The sequence below is a fragment of the Arachis hypogaea genome, chromosome 14 (assembly GCF_003086295.3).
Source record: "Arachis hypogaea cultivar Tifrunner chromosome 14, arahy.Tifrunner.gnm2.J5K5, whole genome shotgun sequence".
In the NCBI taxonomy this organism is placed as follows: domain Eukaryota; kingdom Viridiplantae; phylum Streptophyta; class Magnoliopsida; order Fabales; family Fabaceae; genus Arachis; species Arachis hypogaea.
Window position 1 is genome coordinate 4,749,937 of NC_092049.1, and position 21,668 is coordinate 4,771,604.

General features: G+C 31.0%; 1 protein-coding gene across 1 annotated transcript; it reads right to left on the reverse strand.

Moving 5' to 3' along the window:
* Positions 1 to 12,970: 12,970 nt before the first annotated feature.
* Positions 12,971 to 16,791, reverse strand: LOC112741103 (1-deoxy-D-xylulose-5-phosphate synthase 1, chloroplastic). Its single transcript, XM_025789938.3, has 10 exons — positions 16,430 to 16,791; positions 16,205 to 16,336; positions 15,912 to 16,076; positions 15,678 to 15,828; positions 15,319 to 15,590; positions 14,961 to 15,234; positions 14,265 to 14,572; positions 13,918 to 14,199; positions 13,546 to 13,830; positions 12,971 to 13,310 (listed from the first exon to the last, which is right to left on the reverse strand). Exons 1-10 carry the CDS (start codon positions 16,538 to 16,540, stop codon positions 13,155 to 13,157), a joined length of 2,136 nt encoding a protein of 711 aa, XP_025645723.1. The 5' UTR covers positions 16,541 to 16,791; the 3' UTR covers positions 12,971 to 13,154.
* Between the last annotated feature and the right edge of the window lie 4,877 nt (positions 16,792 to 21,668).

Here is a 21,668-nt window from a genome sequence, read left to right on the forward strand (position 1 = left end):
CCCCACCACACCTACATCTTCCCAACAGCTACCCACCACACCTACTGTTGCTGCCTCCACTCAAGCACCTCCCATACTTGCAACTTCAGCTTCTCAGGCTCCAACCACATCCACCGGTGCAGTGGCTCCAACCACAGCCACCTCACAACAAGCCTTACCTCTTGAAGGGCCAGTCTCCCAGCCTCTCCTAGCTGTGGCAAGTGCAAAATCTCACCAAGCACCTAGAGCATCTTCTCAACCTTTACCAAAGACAAAGGTGTTTGGTGTGAGGAGAAGTGGGCGGCTAAAGTTAGGAGTGATGAAGCAAAAAGGAGCACCTAATCTACATATAGACATAAGTGATGACTGAAGTCTGTTTATATTTATAGTTAGGGTTGTTGGGGCTGCTGTTAAATAGTATATCTTGTGATGAATTGTGTCTATGTGGCCACTGTTTATTATGTGGATAGGACCACTATTTTGATATTTTGTAATCAGGTTGGACCACTTTTAATTGTTGCACTTCTTGGATCTTTATTTTGGATTAGCTATATGTGGCATATTATATGACCACTTATGTTATGATATTTTGTGTAAGTATGGTTTAGAGGAACACTTAATGAAAATATATGTAGCATATTTTCTGGCCACTTCTTGCTGCAAGTTGTTGTCAATTGTGAAAATTTAAATATTCACATTGATAAAGTTGCTTCCTAACTATCATTTGTTATACACACAAAATACATTAAAGTGCAAAATTGATTCAAACTAAACTTAATTAACTTTAATTGGATTGAAGCCATACAATCTCTTATATTACAACTTTATAGCACAGATAACTCTAAACTCTTGCAAACCACATTCCAATTATTAAGACTAGCAAAAACATAAATAGCATATATTGCATTTTACATTGAATTTTCATATTGTCATCCAACCTCCCAATTTATTCTTTGAGAATATTCAACTCATCACATAATCTACCCAACAAGCATCTATTTCTTTGGCTTCAACAATTAATCTCTCCATCTCCACGTTTAGCCTCTCTATCTTTCTTTCTTGTGCATCCAATTTCCACATTTCAGCTTCCAACTTAGCAGAATTTTGTGTTCCAACAACTCCAACAGTAGCAGCAGACACGTTACTTCTTGCACCAACTTCATTAACCCACTCAAAAAATTTGCATCTTCTGTTAGGGCAAGAAATAAATCTTCTATTAGGATTCTTTGTTGTTCCTGAAATTTGAAGACTCAGAGTGTCACCACACAAATAGTGAACCCGCTTTTTCTTTTTCTTTGGCCACCCATTCTTTGTATCGTCATCAACCTCAATCCAATCAAAATCATCAATCCACTCAAAAAAGTTGCATTTTGGTATCTTCCCACAAGTAACATACCTCCTACCATGGTCAGAAACGGCTGAGGAACGACGGACGGTTACTGCCTCTCCACAGAAACACAGGTGTCTTCTTTCCTTCGAGTACAAGCTCCTGGAAACACAGCTTCCCGAAGAGAGAATAAATGAGATTCCTTGACTATGAGCCATAAATTTGGAGAATATGAAAACTGAAAATGGAAAAGGGAGAATAAGAGAAACCTCAGATACTGCAACGAGAGTGTTTATAGGGAGAAGACAAGGGGTAAATAAGTCATTTCACAGCTCACTAACGTTTTTTTTTTAAACGTCAAACGTTAACAGGGACTTAATTGAAAAAAAAAAGGTACAGGGACCCAATTGAAAAGAAAAAAAGTATAGGAGCCTAATTGAAAATTCGGTGAAGTTATAGGGACCTGAAGAGTAATTAAACCATACATTAGCAAAGAGCCAGCATAAAGAGAAAAAGAAAGCATTCTTAAATAAAATTTGATTATTGCCTCCTTATTCTTTTTTTTTTTTAAATAGAAATGGCGCGTGGGCTGAGTAAAAAAGAATGAAACTGTTAAGCCCATTACCAGAAGAGCGTCACTATAGGCCCTTTTAGGCCCTTACCAAAATTTAGTTTCATCATCCATCAGGCCCATAAAATCTTTGGACAAGCTTCACTAAATTTTGTACTTGTAAACAATAACAATAATGGATTTAGCTAATTTGTGCAATAAAATTACAAATTAAAAGAGTTTTTATTAACAATATAAAAAATTTAATATATTTATTTTTTATTTATTAAAGAAAAATATTTTTAAAAAAATTAGTTATAATAATAGTCTTATCATGTTTGAATGATAAAAACTAAGATACACAATATGACAATACACAAGACTTGTTCTCTAAAAAGGATGAATGGAAGAGAATTAGAGAAAGAAACTAATAAACTTAATTCGTAATTAGAAATACAAAAATAAAATAAATATTCATTGGTAACAAACGTGTCTAGTGACTGGTTGTGAGAGTGGCACATTTTTCCATGTGATGTCAATGCATTTTGTGCAAAATTAAAGTTTGATTGAACTACCAATACGTTATTAATTAGTAACTACTTATTAATATTTTGATGCCACTATTGAATTGCCTGATTTTGATGCCAATACCCATATTTCAAGTTTGTTGGGTATAGTTTGATTTGATTTTATTTTGAGGTGCGTCATTTTCTTCAATTCCCACTAAAATTTCCCAGCTCAACTACTTTTTTTCCTTTGTATTGGTCAGCTTAATTTCATGGTCAAATCATTAAATTTTTCGTATTAAGGATCGATTTAAAAAGTTTGAAAAGTTATTTTTTTGAGTTTTTGATTTATGAAAAAATATTAATATTAATATTAATATTTAATATAATTTTTAAAATTAAATTGTAGTTTTTTAAAAAATTATTTAAAAATTTATAAAAAAATTAAAAAAAAATAATTTTTCTCGTAATAAAAATTTTTTTATCATATATTTTTTTTAAATAAATGCTTTTAAAACTAAAAAACCAAATACAAAATAACTTATTCATAAACTACTTTTAGTATAAATATTTATTGTTTAAATTATATCTTTTAAAAAAAACTTAATTAAATTATTTATCCAAACTAAACTTAAATATAATTTCACTAGATAACCAACTAAGATACTAATTCACTTATGCTAACTACATTGTGAGCCATAACCAAAAAATAAATAAATAAATAAGAGAAAAAAGTTCATTCTTGTTTGGAAGAAAAATGATTTAGAAAGACCACCATAAAAAAAAAACTTCAAGGTATAAGGTGTTGGAATAAATTAATTTCAATATCCCAGATCATCCATATCGAATCATCAAAAATATAACATAACATAATGCGGAAGCGTACCTGAATTCATAAACATGAATCATACGATCAGAAGAGTTTGGATCTTGTGGTTCTTTCGATCTTCCTCAACTAAAGCCTTCTGTATTCCTAGGAGGCTGAACTGCAACTCTTTTGATGGGGAAAGAGCAACAAAGGCGGCTTTGGCATATCGGGGACCGAAACCCTGAAGGTCTATTTATATTTGAGCATAGCACCCATTAAACCCTTAAGCCCAAATAAAATAGTATCTAAAGCCCAAAAGATAATATATCTAAAATCCAAAAAGATAATTATCTAAGGAACAAAAGATAATATCCGGTTTTATTCTCATTTAATTCCAAATCAAAAGTAATAATGACTTATTCAATTTAGCATTTATAACAATAAATGAGATCACCATTATATAAGTCATTTAATTTGAAATAGCATAATTTGCGATTATAATTAATATATGTATTGCCCACAAATAAGTTAGGAAATCAAATAATTTCCTAACAATCTCCCACTTGGGCTATACATATATTATTTATTGATATAATCACATCTTTATAAACTTTATGCGCGCATCTGAATGCTATTTCTCTCATTACTTTAACAATCTGGTCCGTCTCATACATTAGATATGGAACTACCGCAGCTTTTATCACATTAAATGCCGTGACTAAACCACGCCAATCGCCATCCTAATATACTTAACGACATAGATCAAATTTGGATGAGTAATATGGAAATTACATGCCAAGTGATCTCATGCATGTCTATTTCCAACTGGTCCAACTTTATTGAGATCAAACACAATATAAATATTGCAAAATGAACATTTCACATAACATGAAATAAACCATCAACTTAATTCTGCAGAAAAATAACTCAATATCTGTCATAGGACATACAGCATAAACTCCCACTAAACCAAGACATCACAACTATTGACACCCATCCGAGCAGTGTGCTCATAAAAAAAAACTTTAGGGGTCAATCCCTTGGTAATGGGTCTGCTAGCATATATTCTGTTCCTATATGTCCTATGGAAATCTGGTTTTTCTTAAACTTTCTCCTTAACAACTAAGAACTTAATGTCTGTATGCTTCGATTTTATCAAGCTCTTATTGTTATTGGAGTATAGTACTGCTGACTTATTGTCACAAAATATCTTTAATGGCCTTTTAATGTCATCTACTATATGAAGCTTAGTGACAAAGTTTCACAATCATATGCCATGAAATCGGAATCAGAGTACCTAATAATCTCCAAATTTTCTGATCTCCGATAAATAAGCATGTAATCATTTGTTCTCTTTAAACAACGCATTACGCGTTTAACAGCTATCCAATGATCCATGTCCGGATTGCTCAAGTATCTACCCAACACTCCCACTATAAATGATATATCAGGATGTATGTAGACTTGAGCATACATTAAATTCCCTAGTGCTGATGCATAAGGTTTATCATGCATTGTTGTCTTCTTAAGATCATTTTGGGGCATTACTTGAGACTAAACTTGTCTCCTTTAACTACGGGTGTGTCCATTGGTCTACAACTTTCTATGAAATATCTACTTAAAATCTTTTCGATATAGTTCTTTTGTGACAATCCAAGAATACCTTGAGAGCAATCTCTTAGTATCTCAATTCCTAATACAAAAGAGGCATCACCAAGATCTTTCATTTCGAATTTGTTCGATAGAAATTTCTTAGTTTCATGCAACAAGCCTATATCGCTACTGGCAAGTAGAATGTCATCAACATGTAAGACCAAAAGAATGTATTTACTCCCACTGAACTTGCGGTATACACACTCATCTATGATATTTACCTCAAAACCATGAGGTAATGACTTGATGAACATGTGATACCATTGACGGGAAGCTTGTTTGAGATCATAGATGTATTTTCTCCTTTCTCTATTAGATCTCCTTAATGACACTTCTTGAGGTTGTTGAGCTTGCTGTATGGATTGGAATTGAGGAGGATTCTCATTATTTTCCTTTACTATAGCAGTATCTTGAGCAACAACAATATTCTCATTGTTCTCTTGTACTGTAACTGGATCTGCAGTAGGATTCTCATTATGCTCTTGTACTATAACTGTATCTTGAACAATAATAGGCACAAAGACCTAATCATTATCAGTTACAGAATCCTCATCAAAAGCAACATTCCTAATATTTCCTTCCCCCCAAACTCAACATCCTCAAGAAATCTCGCATTTCCCGTCTCAAAAATAGACCTTGATGCATGATTGTAAAACTTGTACCCCCGTGAACGCTCAGCGTAACCAACAAAGTAGCAACTAATTGTTCTTGAGTCCAATTTTCTTTCATGCGGCCTATAAGGTCGCGCCTCAGCTGGACATCCCCAAATATGCAAATACTTTATACTGGGCCTTTTCCAAGTCCAAATTTCATATGGGGTTTTGTTAACTGCTTTGCTTGGCACCCTATTAAGGATGTACACTGCGGTCTTTAAGGCTTCTCCCCATAGTGATTCAGGCAAGGAAGAATGACTAATCATACTTCTCACCATGTCTTTAAGAGTTCGGTTCCTTCGCTCTGCAACACCATTCATGCTAGGTTTGCCTGGCATGGTGTATTGCGGAACAATACCACACTCCTCTAGGAAAAGAGAAAAAAAGGCCCGGGACGTTGCTCACCTGTACCATCATATCTTCCATAGTATTCACCACCACGATCAGATTTGACAGCTTTAATTTTCTTTCCAAGTTGAAGTTCAACTTCAGCTTTGAAAGACTTGAAAACATCCAAGACTTGGGACTTTTCATGAATTAAATATAGATACCCGTAACGAGAGTAATAATCTATGAACGTAATAAAGTACCGTTTGTCCATTCCAAGGGACAGTAGGGAATGGGCCACATATATCGGTATATATCAGTTCTAAGACATCTTTAGCTTTCTCGGCACCTAATTTCCTTTCGTTTGTCCTTATTCCCTTTAAGCACTCAATACAGACTTCAAAGTCCGCCAAATTTAGGGGTCTAAGAATTCCATCCGACACGAGCCTCTGAATTCTCTATTTAGAGATGTGACCTAGGCGTTTGTGCCATAATGATGCTGAATTCTCATTTAGTTTTCATTTTGTACCTGTTTGCAGTATTTCATTATTATTGGAATTTGAGTCAAGCCTGTATAAATTATCCACCAAATGACCAGAGTAAATATTATTCGAATTATAAAAGAGACTGACTTTATTGTCTTCGAACGAACAAAAATAACCTGATTTGTTCAAACGAGAAACAGAAACTAAATTTCGTCTAAATGACAATACAAAAAATGTCTCTAATAAATCCAAGTAAAATCCACTCGCGGAACATAATCTAAAGGTTCCTATAGCTTCGACTGCAACTATATTACCGTCTGCCACATAGATGTATCTTTCAGCATCACTTGGCGGTCGGCTCCATAGGCAACCCTGCATAGTAACACTTACATGAGTAGTAGCAGCAGAATCTACCCACCAAGTATCAACAGGTGCATAACTTAAACTAGCCTCAGAACAAACGAAAGTAAGAATTATACCCTTCTTTACACGCCAAGTGGCATATTTGGTACAATCCTTCTTCATGTGTCCCACCTTCTTACAGAAGAAACAAGTTGAAACTTGATCTTGTTTCTTAGCCTTTTTCTGCTGAGAAGGCACATCCGCAGTAGTATCACGCTTTCTTTTATACTGAGAAGATGAAGCCATGTGAGCACTTTCAGTCTTATCTTACTGCAGCCTCTCTTCTTCTTGCACACAGTGAGATATAAGCTCATTTAAGGACCAAGTGTCCTTCAGAGTGTTATAACTCACTTTGAATTGCCCAAAGTGTGCAGGAAGGAAAATCAAAATGAAATGCACGAGTAAATCTTCAGACAACTCTAACTTTAGTGCTTTCAATTTTGAAGCAAGATGAGACATTTCCATAATGTACTCCCTTATGTTCCCTTTAGCTTTATACCTCATGGAGACAAGTTTGCTCAAAAGGCTACTTGCCTCCGCCTTTTCATTCTTAGTAAAGAATTTTTCAACATCCTTTAGGAACTGTTTGGCATCTTTATCCTCAGTAATTGAGCCCCGAAACGCCTCAGGAATTGAGCGTTTCATGATCATAATGCTCATTCGATTGGATCTCTCCCACTTCTCTATTTTAACATCATTGAGGTTTTCCGGAGTGGAAGTGGGTTTCTCCTCTTGAAGAGCTATATCTAGATCCATACAACCGAGGACAATCTCCACGGTATATTTCCAAACTTTAAAGTTTGAACCATTCAGCATAGGAATACTGCTAATTTGTGCAGAAACATTGGTAGCTAAAGCCATAGTTTTTGGATCAGAACAAAAAGAACATGCAGTAAATATTAGTTATTAATGGGTAAAAAATCCATATTGAGATATCTAGCACAACATTAATTTTCAATCTTTGGATAGAAAAATTAACTGTAAGTGATACTCTCATTGCAGTAATCAAATATTGTCAAAATTTCTGTCACACATTAAGCCTTTCTTTGGACCGACTTAATGCGCACATGGAAACTTAAACTTCGCAACCTATTTATTACCGCATATATTTTCTATTAATTGGCCAAACAATAACCTTCCTTTGGGCCGATTATTGATCGCATAATTAATAGGAAATAAACAAAAGTGTGCAATGCTTATTATTTGGCCAAACAATAAACTTCCTTTGGGCCGATTATTGTTCGCATAAATAATAAGTATTACTTTATTCTTAGTTATCCAAATATTTATTTACCATTAATATGTGTATGTAATTCGGCTAAATATAGGCCTTCCTTTGGGCCGACCAATATTCGCATGAATTACATATCACCATATTCCTTATGTTTTGAATAAATCAATTTTCACAAAAGAGGCTACTTTGGCAGCATAATGTTCAATCAATTTATTCCAAAACTAAATCTTTATAAAATATGTAAGTATAATAATCCAAATTGTTACTAATTTCCTTATGTAACAATTTAAAAAATATTTAAATCGCAAAATGATTTAAATCTTAATGGTGTCTTTTTAGACCTTTAAAAAAAATGATTATAACTCATATGCCAAAAATTCTCGATCCATTAAGATTAAAATTAATCTTTATTTTCTATTTAAAAAAATCAATTTACTGTTTATTATATAAAAAAAAAAATCTGCCAAACTAAATAAAAGGCAGACCTTCTCATAAAATATATATACGTAACCATATATATCCTCAAAGTATAACCAAATAATGATATATATAAATGATGGATAGTATATATACACATATATATTCAAAAGCAACCAAAACGGCGATAAGTTACGTTGTATATGTGGAACAATACTAAATACATATACACTAACCCACACAGTCGCACAAATATAATATATATACATATATTCTTATATATGTAACATCGTAACGTAATGAGAAACATATATACATCGATCCATATATCAATTCAGTAATTAAAAAAATAAAATTGAATATTTTCGATGATTAAATTATGGATGGCTCTGATACTACTTGTTGGAATAAATTAATTTCAATATCTCAGATCATCCATATCGAATCATCAAAAATATAACATATCATAATGCGGAAGCGTACCTGAATTCATAAACATGAATCATACGATCAGAAGAGTTTGGATCTTGTGGTTCTTTCGATCTTCCTCAACCAAAGCCTTCTGTATTCCTAGGAGGCTGAACTGCAACTCTTTTGATGGGGAAAGAGCAACAAAGGCGGCTTTGGCATATCGGGGACCGAAACCCTGACGGTCTATTTATATTTGAGCATAGCACCCATTAAACCCTTAAGCCCAAATAAAATAGTATCTAAAGCCCAAAAGATAATATATCTAAAATCCAAAAAGATAATATCCGGTTTTATTCTCATTTAATTCCAAATCAAAAGTAATAATGACTTATTCAATTTAGCATTTATAACAATAAATGAGATCACCATTATATAAATCATTTAATTTGAAATAGCATAATTTGCGATTATAATTAATATATGTATTGCCCACAAATAAGTTAGGAAATCAAATAATTTCCTAACATAAGGCTCTTTAAGAGTTGGTATGAGAATATCTTAATAAATCTATAAGTATGATAAAAAAAATCTCAAAAGTTCTTTTTTTAGGTAACCTCCTCCGCGTAGAACTCGTAGCAACAAATTATAAGGGCTTGTTTGGGTGAGCTTCTAAGAAAAGATCTTTTTTCGAGTTATCTTTTTTTAAAAGATCTTATGGAGAAGTAAAAGTAATTTTATGTTTGGATATCTCATACAAAAAGATCTTTTTATCTATCAATTATGTTTGTGTATAACAATATAAAAGTACTTTTTTGTTTATTTATTACATGAAAAACATCTTTTTTTTTAAAGAAAAAAGATCTTTTAAAAAAAGATGTAAATTACAGCTTCTCAAAAAAGGTCTTTTTTTTTTATTTTACTAGTGCTTTTACTTTTACTACTAGAAATTTGCCAAACACACTAAAAAATAAAAAAAGATCTTTTTTCATTGAAAAAAGATCTTTTTTTTAACAAAATAATGGCGCCCAAACATGCACTAAATATAGTAAAAATAATTACGTACACATTAAAATTAAAATTAATCACAAAATTATATTATTAAATTTTGAATAAAATGATAATTAAATTTTTAAAAATTTTAATTTTAGATTAATTAGTACTGAAAAAAACAAGTATTAATTTAGTCCTTTCTAGTAACAAATAATGAATACCTTAAATAAATAAAGAGCAGTTGGTTATATGTACTATTAACTATTATGTTATTTATATATACTATTAATTATTGTGTTATTTATCTGTTAATTTATGACGTAAAATTTAACAGTGTTATTTATATATACGTTTAATTATTGTAATATGTCTATTTTTAAAAAATTGTTATGTAAATAACAAAATTTTTAGCAAAATTTTACCTGTTTTATAATTTAGATGATAAAATATATAACAACTTTATTTTATTTTGTACTATCTATTTTATACAATTTATTAATAGAAAGACATACATATTCATTGTTTATTATAATAGAAAATTTAATTGATATTTTTTTCTAAAAATTAATTCATCATAAATTAAAATTTTTGTCACTTTATTCTTAATATTTAAATATATATTATTTTATATATTTTAAGTATTTAATATTATTTTGTTCTAATTGCAAATGTGATGCATGAATAAGTGCCACACTGCCCGCAGCCCAGATTCATATTGGTGCAAATGTCCTCTGATGGCGTGACGTATTTAGTGCATGGATCTCTTATTATTGTATGTGTGACACACGTACCTAGTCATTCGTAACTCGATTATATTTGAAATGATAACGACAGAGTCTCTGATAAACTAAAAAGATGAATATCCATTTCAATTTTTGATTTTTTTTGGAAAGATTATGATACGAAATTTGTATAAAAAATAAAGAGGATTAGATCAGTGAGAATAGAATAGAAATTTTTAAAATTAGGATTTTTGTCAATGAATAGTATAAAATAAAATTGAATTATTTATGTATTTTATTATTTATAGTGATGTATATCTTGTTATTCTCATATGAACATGAAAATGATATAGTTTTAAACAATGAAGTATTTATTATCTTTTGAGTTTTTATATACACTTTATCAACTGCTCTTTGTTTATCATAAATTCTATTAAAACAAGTAAAATTTCGTTCCAAAAATTATAATCTATATATTTACTTTTTATAAATATACATATTAAAGTAATTAACAATACATATAAATATTATTTATTAAATTTTAATTAATAAATCCATAAAAAATATTATATATACACTATTTACTATTTTAAAAGACTAAATTAGTATTTAAAAAATAAAACTAATTTATTCAAAGCTAATTAAAATCTTCAATCATCTAATTATCACTTTATCCTAAAACAAAATAGAAGGGACCAAATGGTAGGCATTTGCTTCTATAAATGTGACACGACGTTGTAAAACATTTTCATGCACGCATTTCCTTGGAAGTATCGGCACATATCCATTCATCAATATTGGAGGATCCTAGGTAAGAAATAAATGAGTCAATATTGGAGGATCCTAGGTGAGAAATAAATGAGAAACTCATAATATATATACATTATTTTATAAAAAAAATACATTATCCATTATAAAAATAAAAATAAGAAAAAAATTATTTTAATAAACATTAAATACTAACAAAAAAATTAATTAATAAAAGAAATAAAAAATTCATAGAAAACAATACTCTACAATTTGAGTACTTTTTTGTTATAGTTTTTTTATTGTTTTTATAATTATCATTGCCATCAGTTACTCACTTTCAAAAATTTTTAAATTTTTTGCCTTCTACAACACCTAACACAGAGATGTAAGAAAAGTTATAAAAAATTGTCCTCTTTTAATATCTTTACTTGTCATTTGATAAAATGTATTTGAGAATTTATAGTTGATAAAATTGAGTACAAGTAATTTTTTATGTGCTGCTTTTCACATAAACTTTTTTCCTTTGGACGGTAATTTTAACTCCAAATTGATTTTCAGCGCCGGTAAAAAGTGCTCAAGTGGCGCATGAAAAAAATCATGTACCCAATTGATGTTTGTTATTGAATTGTTGTTGTTATTGAGTCTAAAAGGGTAGGGTGGGGATAACCATGGGTCCTCTCAAATACGAACATTTATGTCGGATGCTATATTCTATCTCAAACCGCTTTTCTACCACTTTTTTTTCTCCAGTAGACTTTGTCAACCACAGGAAGGTTGGTTTCCTTTATCTGCCAAAAAAGATTAGTATACCTATAGTATTTTCCTTTGAGCACACGCATAAGTAGCAAATTAGGCTTAATAGTAATTCGCCAAAACTATTTACCCAGCAAGACTAGATTCTGGGTTCTGAGATCCTTGAATTTCAATTTGCGTTTTTTTTTTTGTCTGGTCATACAATCCCAACTAACTGAAGCCATTTTTTTCTTCATTCCCTTCTGACCCTACCAAAACTGTCTTAAATCATGTGTATGTCTTCCACTAGAGAATCTAAAAGCTTGAAACATGAAAGCGTATATATTAGAATAGCTTCTTCAACAGCTCTGATTAAAACATGTCTGCCACTGATAATAGATTCTTCTTCTAAGCCTGACTCTTTTCTAAATTTTATTCTTTATTGTACCGAATATTTTCCTTTTAGATCTTTAAATAATGGAGGGAAGGCCTAGGTGTATTTATCTTGGGTTCCCACATATGCTCTATGTTACGTAATTCTGTTAGCTGTTGTCTTCTAGCGAGTGGGGTGTTTTGACCGAAAAAACTGCTGATTTGTGGAGGTTAACTTTCTGTCCGATAAACATCTCATATTCATTGAGTAGAGATAGGATATTGTTACATGATTTCTCATTAGCCTTTCCAAATAAGATAGAATCATCAGCAAAGAGAAGATGATTGACTGTTGGAGACCTTCTGTAAATCTGAATTCCTTGTATAAGCCTGTTTTTATCTCTATCAAAAAGAAGTTACAAACTGCTTCGTTTTAGGTTATTTAAATTAAAAGTTAAAATAGTTTCGTTTTATATATTTTAATGGAATATCTAGATATTTATATCAACCTTATATTAATGTTTGTATGCTAAAAATTATTCTAAAAATTAACATAAGTTATATTCATAAAATTTAAAAATTAAATAGAAGCAATTAAAATTTTAAGATTAAATAAAGTGAAGTATATCAAAGAAAAAAAAACATAAGAATATAGATAACAAAGCACACATTGATAGTCTTTTTATTCTACAACCTTAGCTTCCATGTCCCCTCATATAATAATTCCCAATGCTAAACAACATTAAGATTTTACATTATTTTTGTATACATTATACAAGGGACATTAACGCTAACAACATTTATACAAAGCTGGAGATGATAAGGCATGGTAGATTTTATTTCATATTTATGACCTCAAGTGCTTCTCTAGTTTGTCCAAGGATTTTGAATACGGCCCCTGCTATGTGAGATGGTGTGAGACCAGCCAGAGATAATTGGTCAGAAGGTGAACCATGATCAATGTAACAATCTGGCAAAACCATTGGCCTCCACTGCATTTGTAAAATACATATATTAGTAATGTGTATTTTATATTTTAATATGTTGATAACATAATTGATGATATGAGTAATGTTAGGAAAAAAAACTCAAATTTATTTTAGTAATATTTATTAATAATTAATAAATATTAAATAAAATAAAATTAGACTATTTTTAACTTTTTTTTTCTTTTTTTGTAGCGAAACATTTTAGTATTATTATTATAAAGTATGCGTTGATATATACCTTCAAGTTTCCATCAAGAAGGCCATCAAGGGCCATGAACTGAGCAACATGTGAAGCAAATCCTCCGATGGATCCTTCTTCCACGGTGATCAAGACCTCGTGAGATTTCACGAGGCTGCGAATGAGGGAGTGATCCAACGGCTTGCAGAAACGTGCGTCCGCCACCGTCACATGCAAGCCGTGGCGTCCCAATAAGGATGCAGCGGCTAAACAGTTCTGAACAGCTGTTCCATAGCCCAAGAGGGCAACCCTTTCGCCTTCAATTAATACCCTACCTTTTCCAATCTGTTTAGGTTTGAGAACAAATTGAAGACATTAATTTGATTTGAAAATTAAAATAGTTGCTTCTAAATCTTCATAATTCTCATTTACCTCGAGAGGAGTTCCTTTGTTCCCTGCTGGTAGTGCAACACCAACACCATTCCCCCTCGGATAGCGGAAACAACTTGGTCTATCATCAATGGCGGCGGCAGTAGCAACCATGTGGAAGAGCTCAGCTTCATCAGACGGAGCCATCACCACCATGTTTGGGAGGCATGCCATGAAAGTTACATCGAAAGAGCCGGAATGTGTAGGACCATCAGCTCCAACTAATCCAGCTCTATCCATAGCAAATCTTACCGGAAGATTCTGCAGATCCACATCATGCACCACCTATGGAACAAAATACATTGAGTTATGTATCAATTTCAAAGCAACAACATGCTATGCTGTGTTACCTGGTCATAAGCTCTCTGAATGAATGATGAGTATATTGCACAGAAAGGCTTCATGCCTTCACAAGCCAGACCAGCAGCAAATGTAACGGCATGCTGTTCTGCAATCCCGACATCGAAGCATCTTGATGGGAAACGTTTATGGAAGATATTTAAGCCAGTTCCACCTCCCATTGCAGCATGGATTGCAACTATGTCTTTGTCTGCTTCTGCTTCTGCAATTAAAGCTTCTGCGAAATAACTTGTGTATGACTCAGTTTTAGCCGTAGCCTTGAACTGTTTTCCAGTTGCCGGGTCAAACTTAGCAACACCTGCAAAATCAAATCAATCACAAATATTTTATGTTACTAAAGGATTATTGTTTATTCTGCAGAAATATTTAAGATACAATCCTCCAGTCTACTTTAGAGGTGTCCAATTTTGTTTCTTTCATTATATAATTCATAATAATTATAATGAGTCATGAGTAATAGTATTTGGTGAATCACTTTAATAAAAGGAAATGAAGAAAATAGTGACTATATATGGTCCTTCAATGTCTTCCTAATTCATTCCTGTGTTTATTAAGGCGAGGTGGGTGGTAATAATTGACATGCAAAGAATTTGATGTATGCAATCTGTAATGGCAGAGTGAAATTTATTAGCGTCAGGCTAAATGACCAAAAAGTGATAAATTCATGTTGATAGAGCCTCTATTACCATGGTACTTGTCTGCCGCTTTTTCTGCATAAGGATATCCACGACCTTTTTCTGTTATAACATGGATTAGCACAGGACCGCTTGTTTGAGTACTTTGGGTTTCTTTGAGAACGGAAATAAGATCATTTATATTATGACCATCAATAGGGCCGATGTAATAAAGTCCAAGCTCTTCGAATAGGGTAGATTTGGAGCCATTAATCATGCCGCGAGAATATTCATCAACTTTTGCAGCCAACTCATGCATGTGTCCGCCAATTTGTTTAGTTACACCCTGCCAAAATATCATATTGAGTACATAATCAGTTTTAGCAAAGTCAAATAAAATTTTTTCGTTAGTGACTTATAATTTGCTTACCTTTGCAACTTCTCTGAGTTCTCTGAGAGGCCTACTTGATTGTAGCCTGTTGAGAGCACTACTCAACGCACCTACTGGTGGTATGGGTCCATCAAGAGTTGCAGTTGGGAGAGAGACCTGTTTATTGTCATTTAGTATAATAACCATGTCCGAATCAAGATATCCAGCATTGTTCATTGCTTCATAAGCTTGGCCAGCGGTCATAGCACCATCGCCAATAACAGCAACTACAGTGTTTTTTTCTCCCTTCAAATCCCTGCCAACCGCCATTCCTATTCATGCAATAACGAGATTTTCAAATTTCAATGGCATGGAAATTTCTATGTCAAATAGAAAATAGAAAATAGAAGAATTATTACCAAGTCCTGCTGATATGGTCGTTGAACTGTGACCCGTGCCGAAACAATCATATTCACTCTCAGACCTTTTGGTAAACCCACATAATCCATCTGTTTGCCTTATGGTATACATTTTATCCCTTCTACCAGTGAGAATTTTATGAAGATATGACTGCAAAATTCAATCAAAATGTTTGTTTACAAAGATGACCATTACAAAACAAATTTTAAAGAAAGAGTAAAATCAAACCATACTTGATGACCAACGTCCCACAAGATTTTATCCTTAGGAGTATTGAACACATAATGTAGAGCAACCGTGAGTTCCACAACACCAAGGTTTGATCCTAAATGACCACCAGTTCTAGAAACATTGAAAATAAGGTCGGATCGCAACTCTTTCGCCAGTTGTTCCAATTCCTGTATAAATTGTTCGTATTGTTTTAACAATAATAATAAATTTTTTATTTAATTTATGATTATTTTGTTATAAATTCATGTGGGGTAATTAAAATAAAATTTGATGGTTTGTTTAGATATTATTGTACCTTTATAGAGAGATTTTTCATATGAATGGGATAGTTTATAGTGTCTAGTAGTGGTGTTGGTGGTCTCTGAGAATGATAATCTTCTGTGTCAGACAGTGATGCATGAACGCCACATAATTTTTTTCTCCTCTTCTATAACAATGAATCAAAACCAAAAATTAAAAAACAAAAGAAAGATCGAAATTGGATAATAAATAAATAACAACAAAATAAGGATTTTCTAACCTGATTAAATCTATATTGGGAATGATAAAATTGATTAACATCCCATTGAGATGACGATAATAATGATGTTGCATAGCGGAGAGGAGACGAGAATATACACAGAGAAGCCATTATAGAACAACAACACTACTTAAAACTCTCAAAAAAATCGTCTACAAAGACATGCACAACAAAGAGATCAATGATGGTGTGCATGCATGTACATAAACACTGAAACAGTAGCACTTACATGCACAATAGAAAGTGAAAGTGATTTGTATTTCTGAAAATATATAGATGAACAAGAGAGTGGAAGTACAATGAAATGAAGGTGATATGAAAACTATTTCACCTTCAAAATGGCATTGGAGTTTGGTTATGATATTGTCTAGGAATGAGAAGTGATGACTTTATATTGTTTCAGTATTGATTCTAGTGACGAGTGTAGATTTTTACTTTGTGCGTTGGTGCGGTTGTCTCTGTTTTTTTTATTGGACCACACGCACTCAGAATCACGTTTAGGATAACTTCATCCATATAAATTATAAACAGAAAATGATGGTGAATAGTTAGATATAGTTAGTGAATTTAATTTTAATACATTTAACAAATTATGTTGTATGACTTTTTCTTATATCGAGTATATTTGAGTACACTCTTTATTATATTAACTCTAAATTTTTTTAGCGTGAATTTTGTTTAATTTATTTTACACAATTATTCTGTTTATTTTTTCATATGAATCATATCTGTTCATTATAAATAGAAGTACCAAGATTTCAGTAAGGAGATACCTAGCATGCCATATTGAACTATTGACATATCCCTTTCTTATTTATTATATGTTGTTATATGAGTTTGGTCATAGTCATTATACTTGGCACAGTAAATTATAAAATACATACATGGAGACCAATGAATTACCCTAGAAGTAATAACCTATTCTTCCATTACATGCACTTGTAATTACCACCTATAATTATATTAGGTCCATTCTAATTTTTTCATATTTTTTTTATTAAGAATTAATAATAAGATGTATTTATTTTGACTATGTATTTTATTAAAAGAATGATATATATTTTAATAAAAACACCTATTATATTAAGTAAAATTTTAATAAAAATAAGTTTTTTTTAATTGAATTGTATAAAAATGTTAAAAATGACAAAAATAAAAAAATCAAATTGATGTTGAGATTATTCCAAAATCTAAGATTTGAAGAACTAATAAATTGAATTGTTCATGAAATCAGACGTGATATTGACAAAACATTAGTATAAGACATTGAACAAAGACAACAATGCAAAATACACGATAATGAGATGAGACAATATCCTATATTCATCTAACGATCTAATTATTTTTTTTGTTGGGATTCATTTTAACAACTCTTTTTTTTTTAAAGAAAAAAAATATTGTATTTAAAAAATTTTATTTAATTTTCACATAAAAATCTCATTTTAAATTGAGATGTACTAATGTTATTTTATTTTTCTCATAAAATATTAATTTAATAATATTATCAAATTTATCATTTTATCTAAAATTTTCAATTTTCAATTTTTATATCTTTTTCTTCTTTCTCCTTAGTGAATAACACCAACGAATTCCGTTGGCGAGTCTCCTTAAATCTATCTATATTCCATAGAGAATCAAAGAAAGCAACTCTAAAAATTCACACTTTACAACTTTTTTTTTATGGCATTTATTTAGGTTATTACCTTTGATATATATATATATTGTCTTCAATAGCTAAATCATTTAGAGAAATTAGACAATCAATGTAACGTTATCTAGCACGATTACAGTCGTTCATGGGAAACAACTTGTTAGGAATGATCTTATTCAAGTGAAATGAGTTTGACGCAATTGACTAGCAGGAGAAATCCCCTTCTGCTTAGGTTTTTTTTTTTTTTTTTTTTCAAAAAGAATAGTTAAATCATTCAAAAAATACTTATTGTGAAATTAGCCGTGAAAATTGGTATTAGCGTTAATAAAGAGAATGGCAGAAACCATAGACAAGACTATAAAGGCAGGAAGACTGACGAAGGAAATCAAATCAATTTCTGTAATGCACTTATATCTAGATGATTAAGGTCCATTTGAAAAGTTTTAAAATAATTTTTTTTAACTTTTAACTTATGAAAAGTAGTAGTATTAATATTTGGTGCAATTTTTAAAATCAAATTGTAGCTTTTTGAGAAATTATTTAGGAGCTTATAAAGAAGTTAAAAAAAATTACTTCTCTCATAATACTTCTACTTTTTATCACATTTTTATAAAATAAGCTCTTTTAGAATTAAAAATCCAAATACAAAATAATTTATTTATAAACTACTTTTAATATAATCATTTATTGTTTAAGCTATTTTTTCAAAAAGAGTTTAACGGTATGGTATAATTCTACATTAAGTTTAGGTATTTTTCTTTTAAATAATTCTCTCTATTTACATGTATGTTCAGTTTGTTTTTTATATAAAATATTTTGCAATAAAAAGTTGGTTAGCTATTTAAATAAAAAAAAAACTTAAATGGTCTCAGATAAGGTAATATTTGCAAAATTTAACTCAAATCACATCGAAACGCGACCTTTCTTGGAAGTCTAAATACATTCAATTTGGCCACTGTCATTTAACAACAGAGTAAGAAAAATCTACATGCAACCGATTAACATCCGCTCTCTCGTTCATTGTCTTGTCTTCTTCTTTTAGCTTCTCCATTGATGATATACAGCTCGTGGACAGTGAAGGATCAACAAAAACAACAGTGTTTTTCAAAATCTATAGCAGCTGGTTATAACTTATAGGGATGTTCTTCAATGCCTGTTGCAACTAGTTATATTGATGATTTAAACAAACATATCACATATGATAACATTTCTGCATGCAATTTTTTTATTTAAGTAATTCCAAAAAGATGAATTTTGTTTTGAATTAGAGTCTCTATGTAATAAAGTTAAAATTAAAAAAATATATATACTGTAGCAATATATAAAAGATATAATTATTTATATTTAAATAATATAAATGCTTTAGGTATTTGTTGTATTAAAAATATAAAAAATATTTTTTGATAATTTTTTAAAATATTTTTTTATAGTACTCCTAAAATGTACTTTTTAAATACATGTTAACAAGATCCATGTATACAGTTAAGAGTAATTTGTACTTTTGACACAGAAAATAATTTTTACTTATATATTTTATTTTTATTTATACAAAAAGAGTTAAGTTTGTAAGATGGAATAACTTACAGAGATGCATGCAACAATTTATAATTTATATATTTTTTATTTTCACTTAAACAAGTGATAGAGAGGAATTTAAAATAAATAATGCCAAATACCACGTTTTATCTTAGATGATTGAAGTTACAGAATTTGTCTTGCCGTTGGTGTTTAAATTTAGAAAGATATATAAAATTAATATTTAATTAAATAATATTCATAATTTTTTTATTAATTTATTATTTTTTTAGTTTTTATTTTTTTTAAAGTTTAAAATTTATGATTATATTTAGAATTCAAAATTTAAAATTTATAATTTAAAAAAAAAATAATTTTAAAAATAAGTATTATTAATTGAAAAATAATTAATTTTTAATTAAATTTTTTAAATTTTATATAACGGTTTATGATTTGAGTATTTTTAGAGTTAGCCAACTTGTTTTTAACGTGATTTACTTATAAATTTAAAAAAGTAAGTCATTACCATTTCTTAGAACATATATTTAAAATAATTTTTTTTTGTTAAAATAGATTTTGAACCTAAGGTTACAGCTCACAGGAATCTCAGGCTTCAAAGACCAATGACTATGAAAGAAGTGAAACGTGTAATATTTAGCATTCATCTTTAAAGTGCTCCATGAGACGATGGTATGACAGCAAAATTTTTTCAAAATTTTTGGAACATACTTAGTGGTGATGTGTTTCGAGCAGTTAAGAGCTTCTTTTTAGGGGGCAGAATTTTGAAGAGTTTTAACCACACTCATATCTGTCTTATTCCTAAGATTTCTGATACTAAAAATATGACTCAGGTAAGACCAATAAGCCTATCTTCAGTCGTTTACAAGATTATCTCCAAAGTATTTGTACATAGACTTCAGGGTCTGATGAATAGACTAATTAGCCCTACGCAAAGTGCTTTTATTAAAGGCAGATGAATCTCTGATAATATCCTAATTGCTCACGAGTGTATGCATTATTTGAAGAACAAAAAAAGGGGACTCGAAAATGAAATGGCGCTAAAATTAGATATGAGTAAGGCATATGATAGAGTGGAATGACACTTTCTTTGGTTTATATTGAAGAAGTTTGGTTTTGACTCCCGGTGGATCATGTGGATTCGAGAATTAGTGACAACTGTTTCTTATTCTGTTATTGTGGAAGGACAACCATATGGTTTCTTCAAACCAAATAGAGGTATTCGACAAGGAGATCCTCTATCTCCCTATCTTTTTTTTTCTGTGTAGAAGGTCTCTCATTCTCGCTACACAAGGCAGAACAAAACAGACTAATTCAGGGTCTTCAGATACATAGGCGATGTCCCAAGGTCAACCACCTCCTCTTTGCTGATGATTCCATCTTATTCTGTAAGACTAATCCTGAAGCATGTTCAAATATCTTGCATTTATTGAATTCTTATGAAAGTATCAGTGGCAGAGGGTAAATCTTAATAAATCTACTGTATTCTTTAGCCACAACACTCTCTCCACTACTTGTACACTACTGGCTAACTCTATGAATATTAATCATATTGGGACTCAAGATAAATACCTTGATTTGCCTTCTACAGTCTCTAAATGGAAAAAGGCTTCTGTTAGTATGATCAAAGAAAAGGTTCGAAAAAGAATCCAAGGGTGGAAGCGCAATCTTCTATCGTCAGGTGGTAGACACGTATTGCGCTTAAAGTAGTAGGAGAAGCTATTCCTATTTATATATTGTCTTGCATCAAGTTGTCTGATAGTTTAATTTCGGAAATTCACTCTCTACTTTCTCAGTTCTGGTGGGGACAAAAAGGTTCTGAAAGGCGGATGGCTTGGATTAGCTGGGACACTATGACTCGCCCACAAAAAGAAGGAGGCCTTGGATTTAAAGATCCCAGAATCCAAAATCTGGCGCTTTTAGGCAAACAGTTTTGGCAACTCGTAACACAGCCTACTTCCTTATTATCCAAAATCCTAAGAGGTAAATACTTTAGCAATGGTCATGCTATAATGGCAGAAATTGGAGTCTTACCTTTTTGGGGATGGAGGAGTA

Excerpts from the sequence above, each read along its gene's own strand:
- LOC112741103 (XM_025789938.3), bottom strand. The coding sequence starts at position 16,540 with ATGGCTTCTCTGTGTATATTCTCGTCTCCTCTCCGCTATGCAACATCA. Across the intron at positions 15,829-15,911 it reads TGTGGGACGTTGGTCATCAA|TCATATCTTCATAAAATTCT; the intron begins GTATGGTTTGAT and ends TGAATTTTGCAG. Across the intron at positions 14,573-14,960 it reads AGCGGCAGACAAGTACCATG|GTGTTGCTAAGTTTGACCCG; the intron begins GTAATAGAGGCT and ends TTGATTTTGCAG.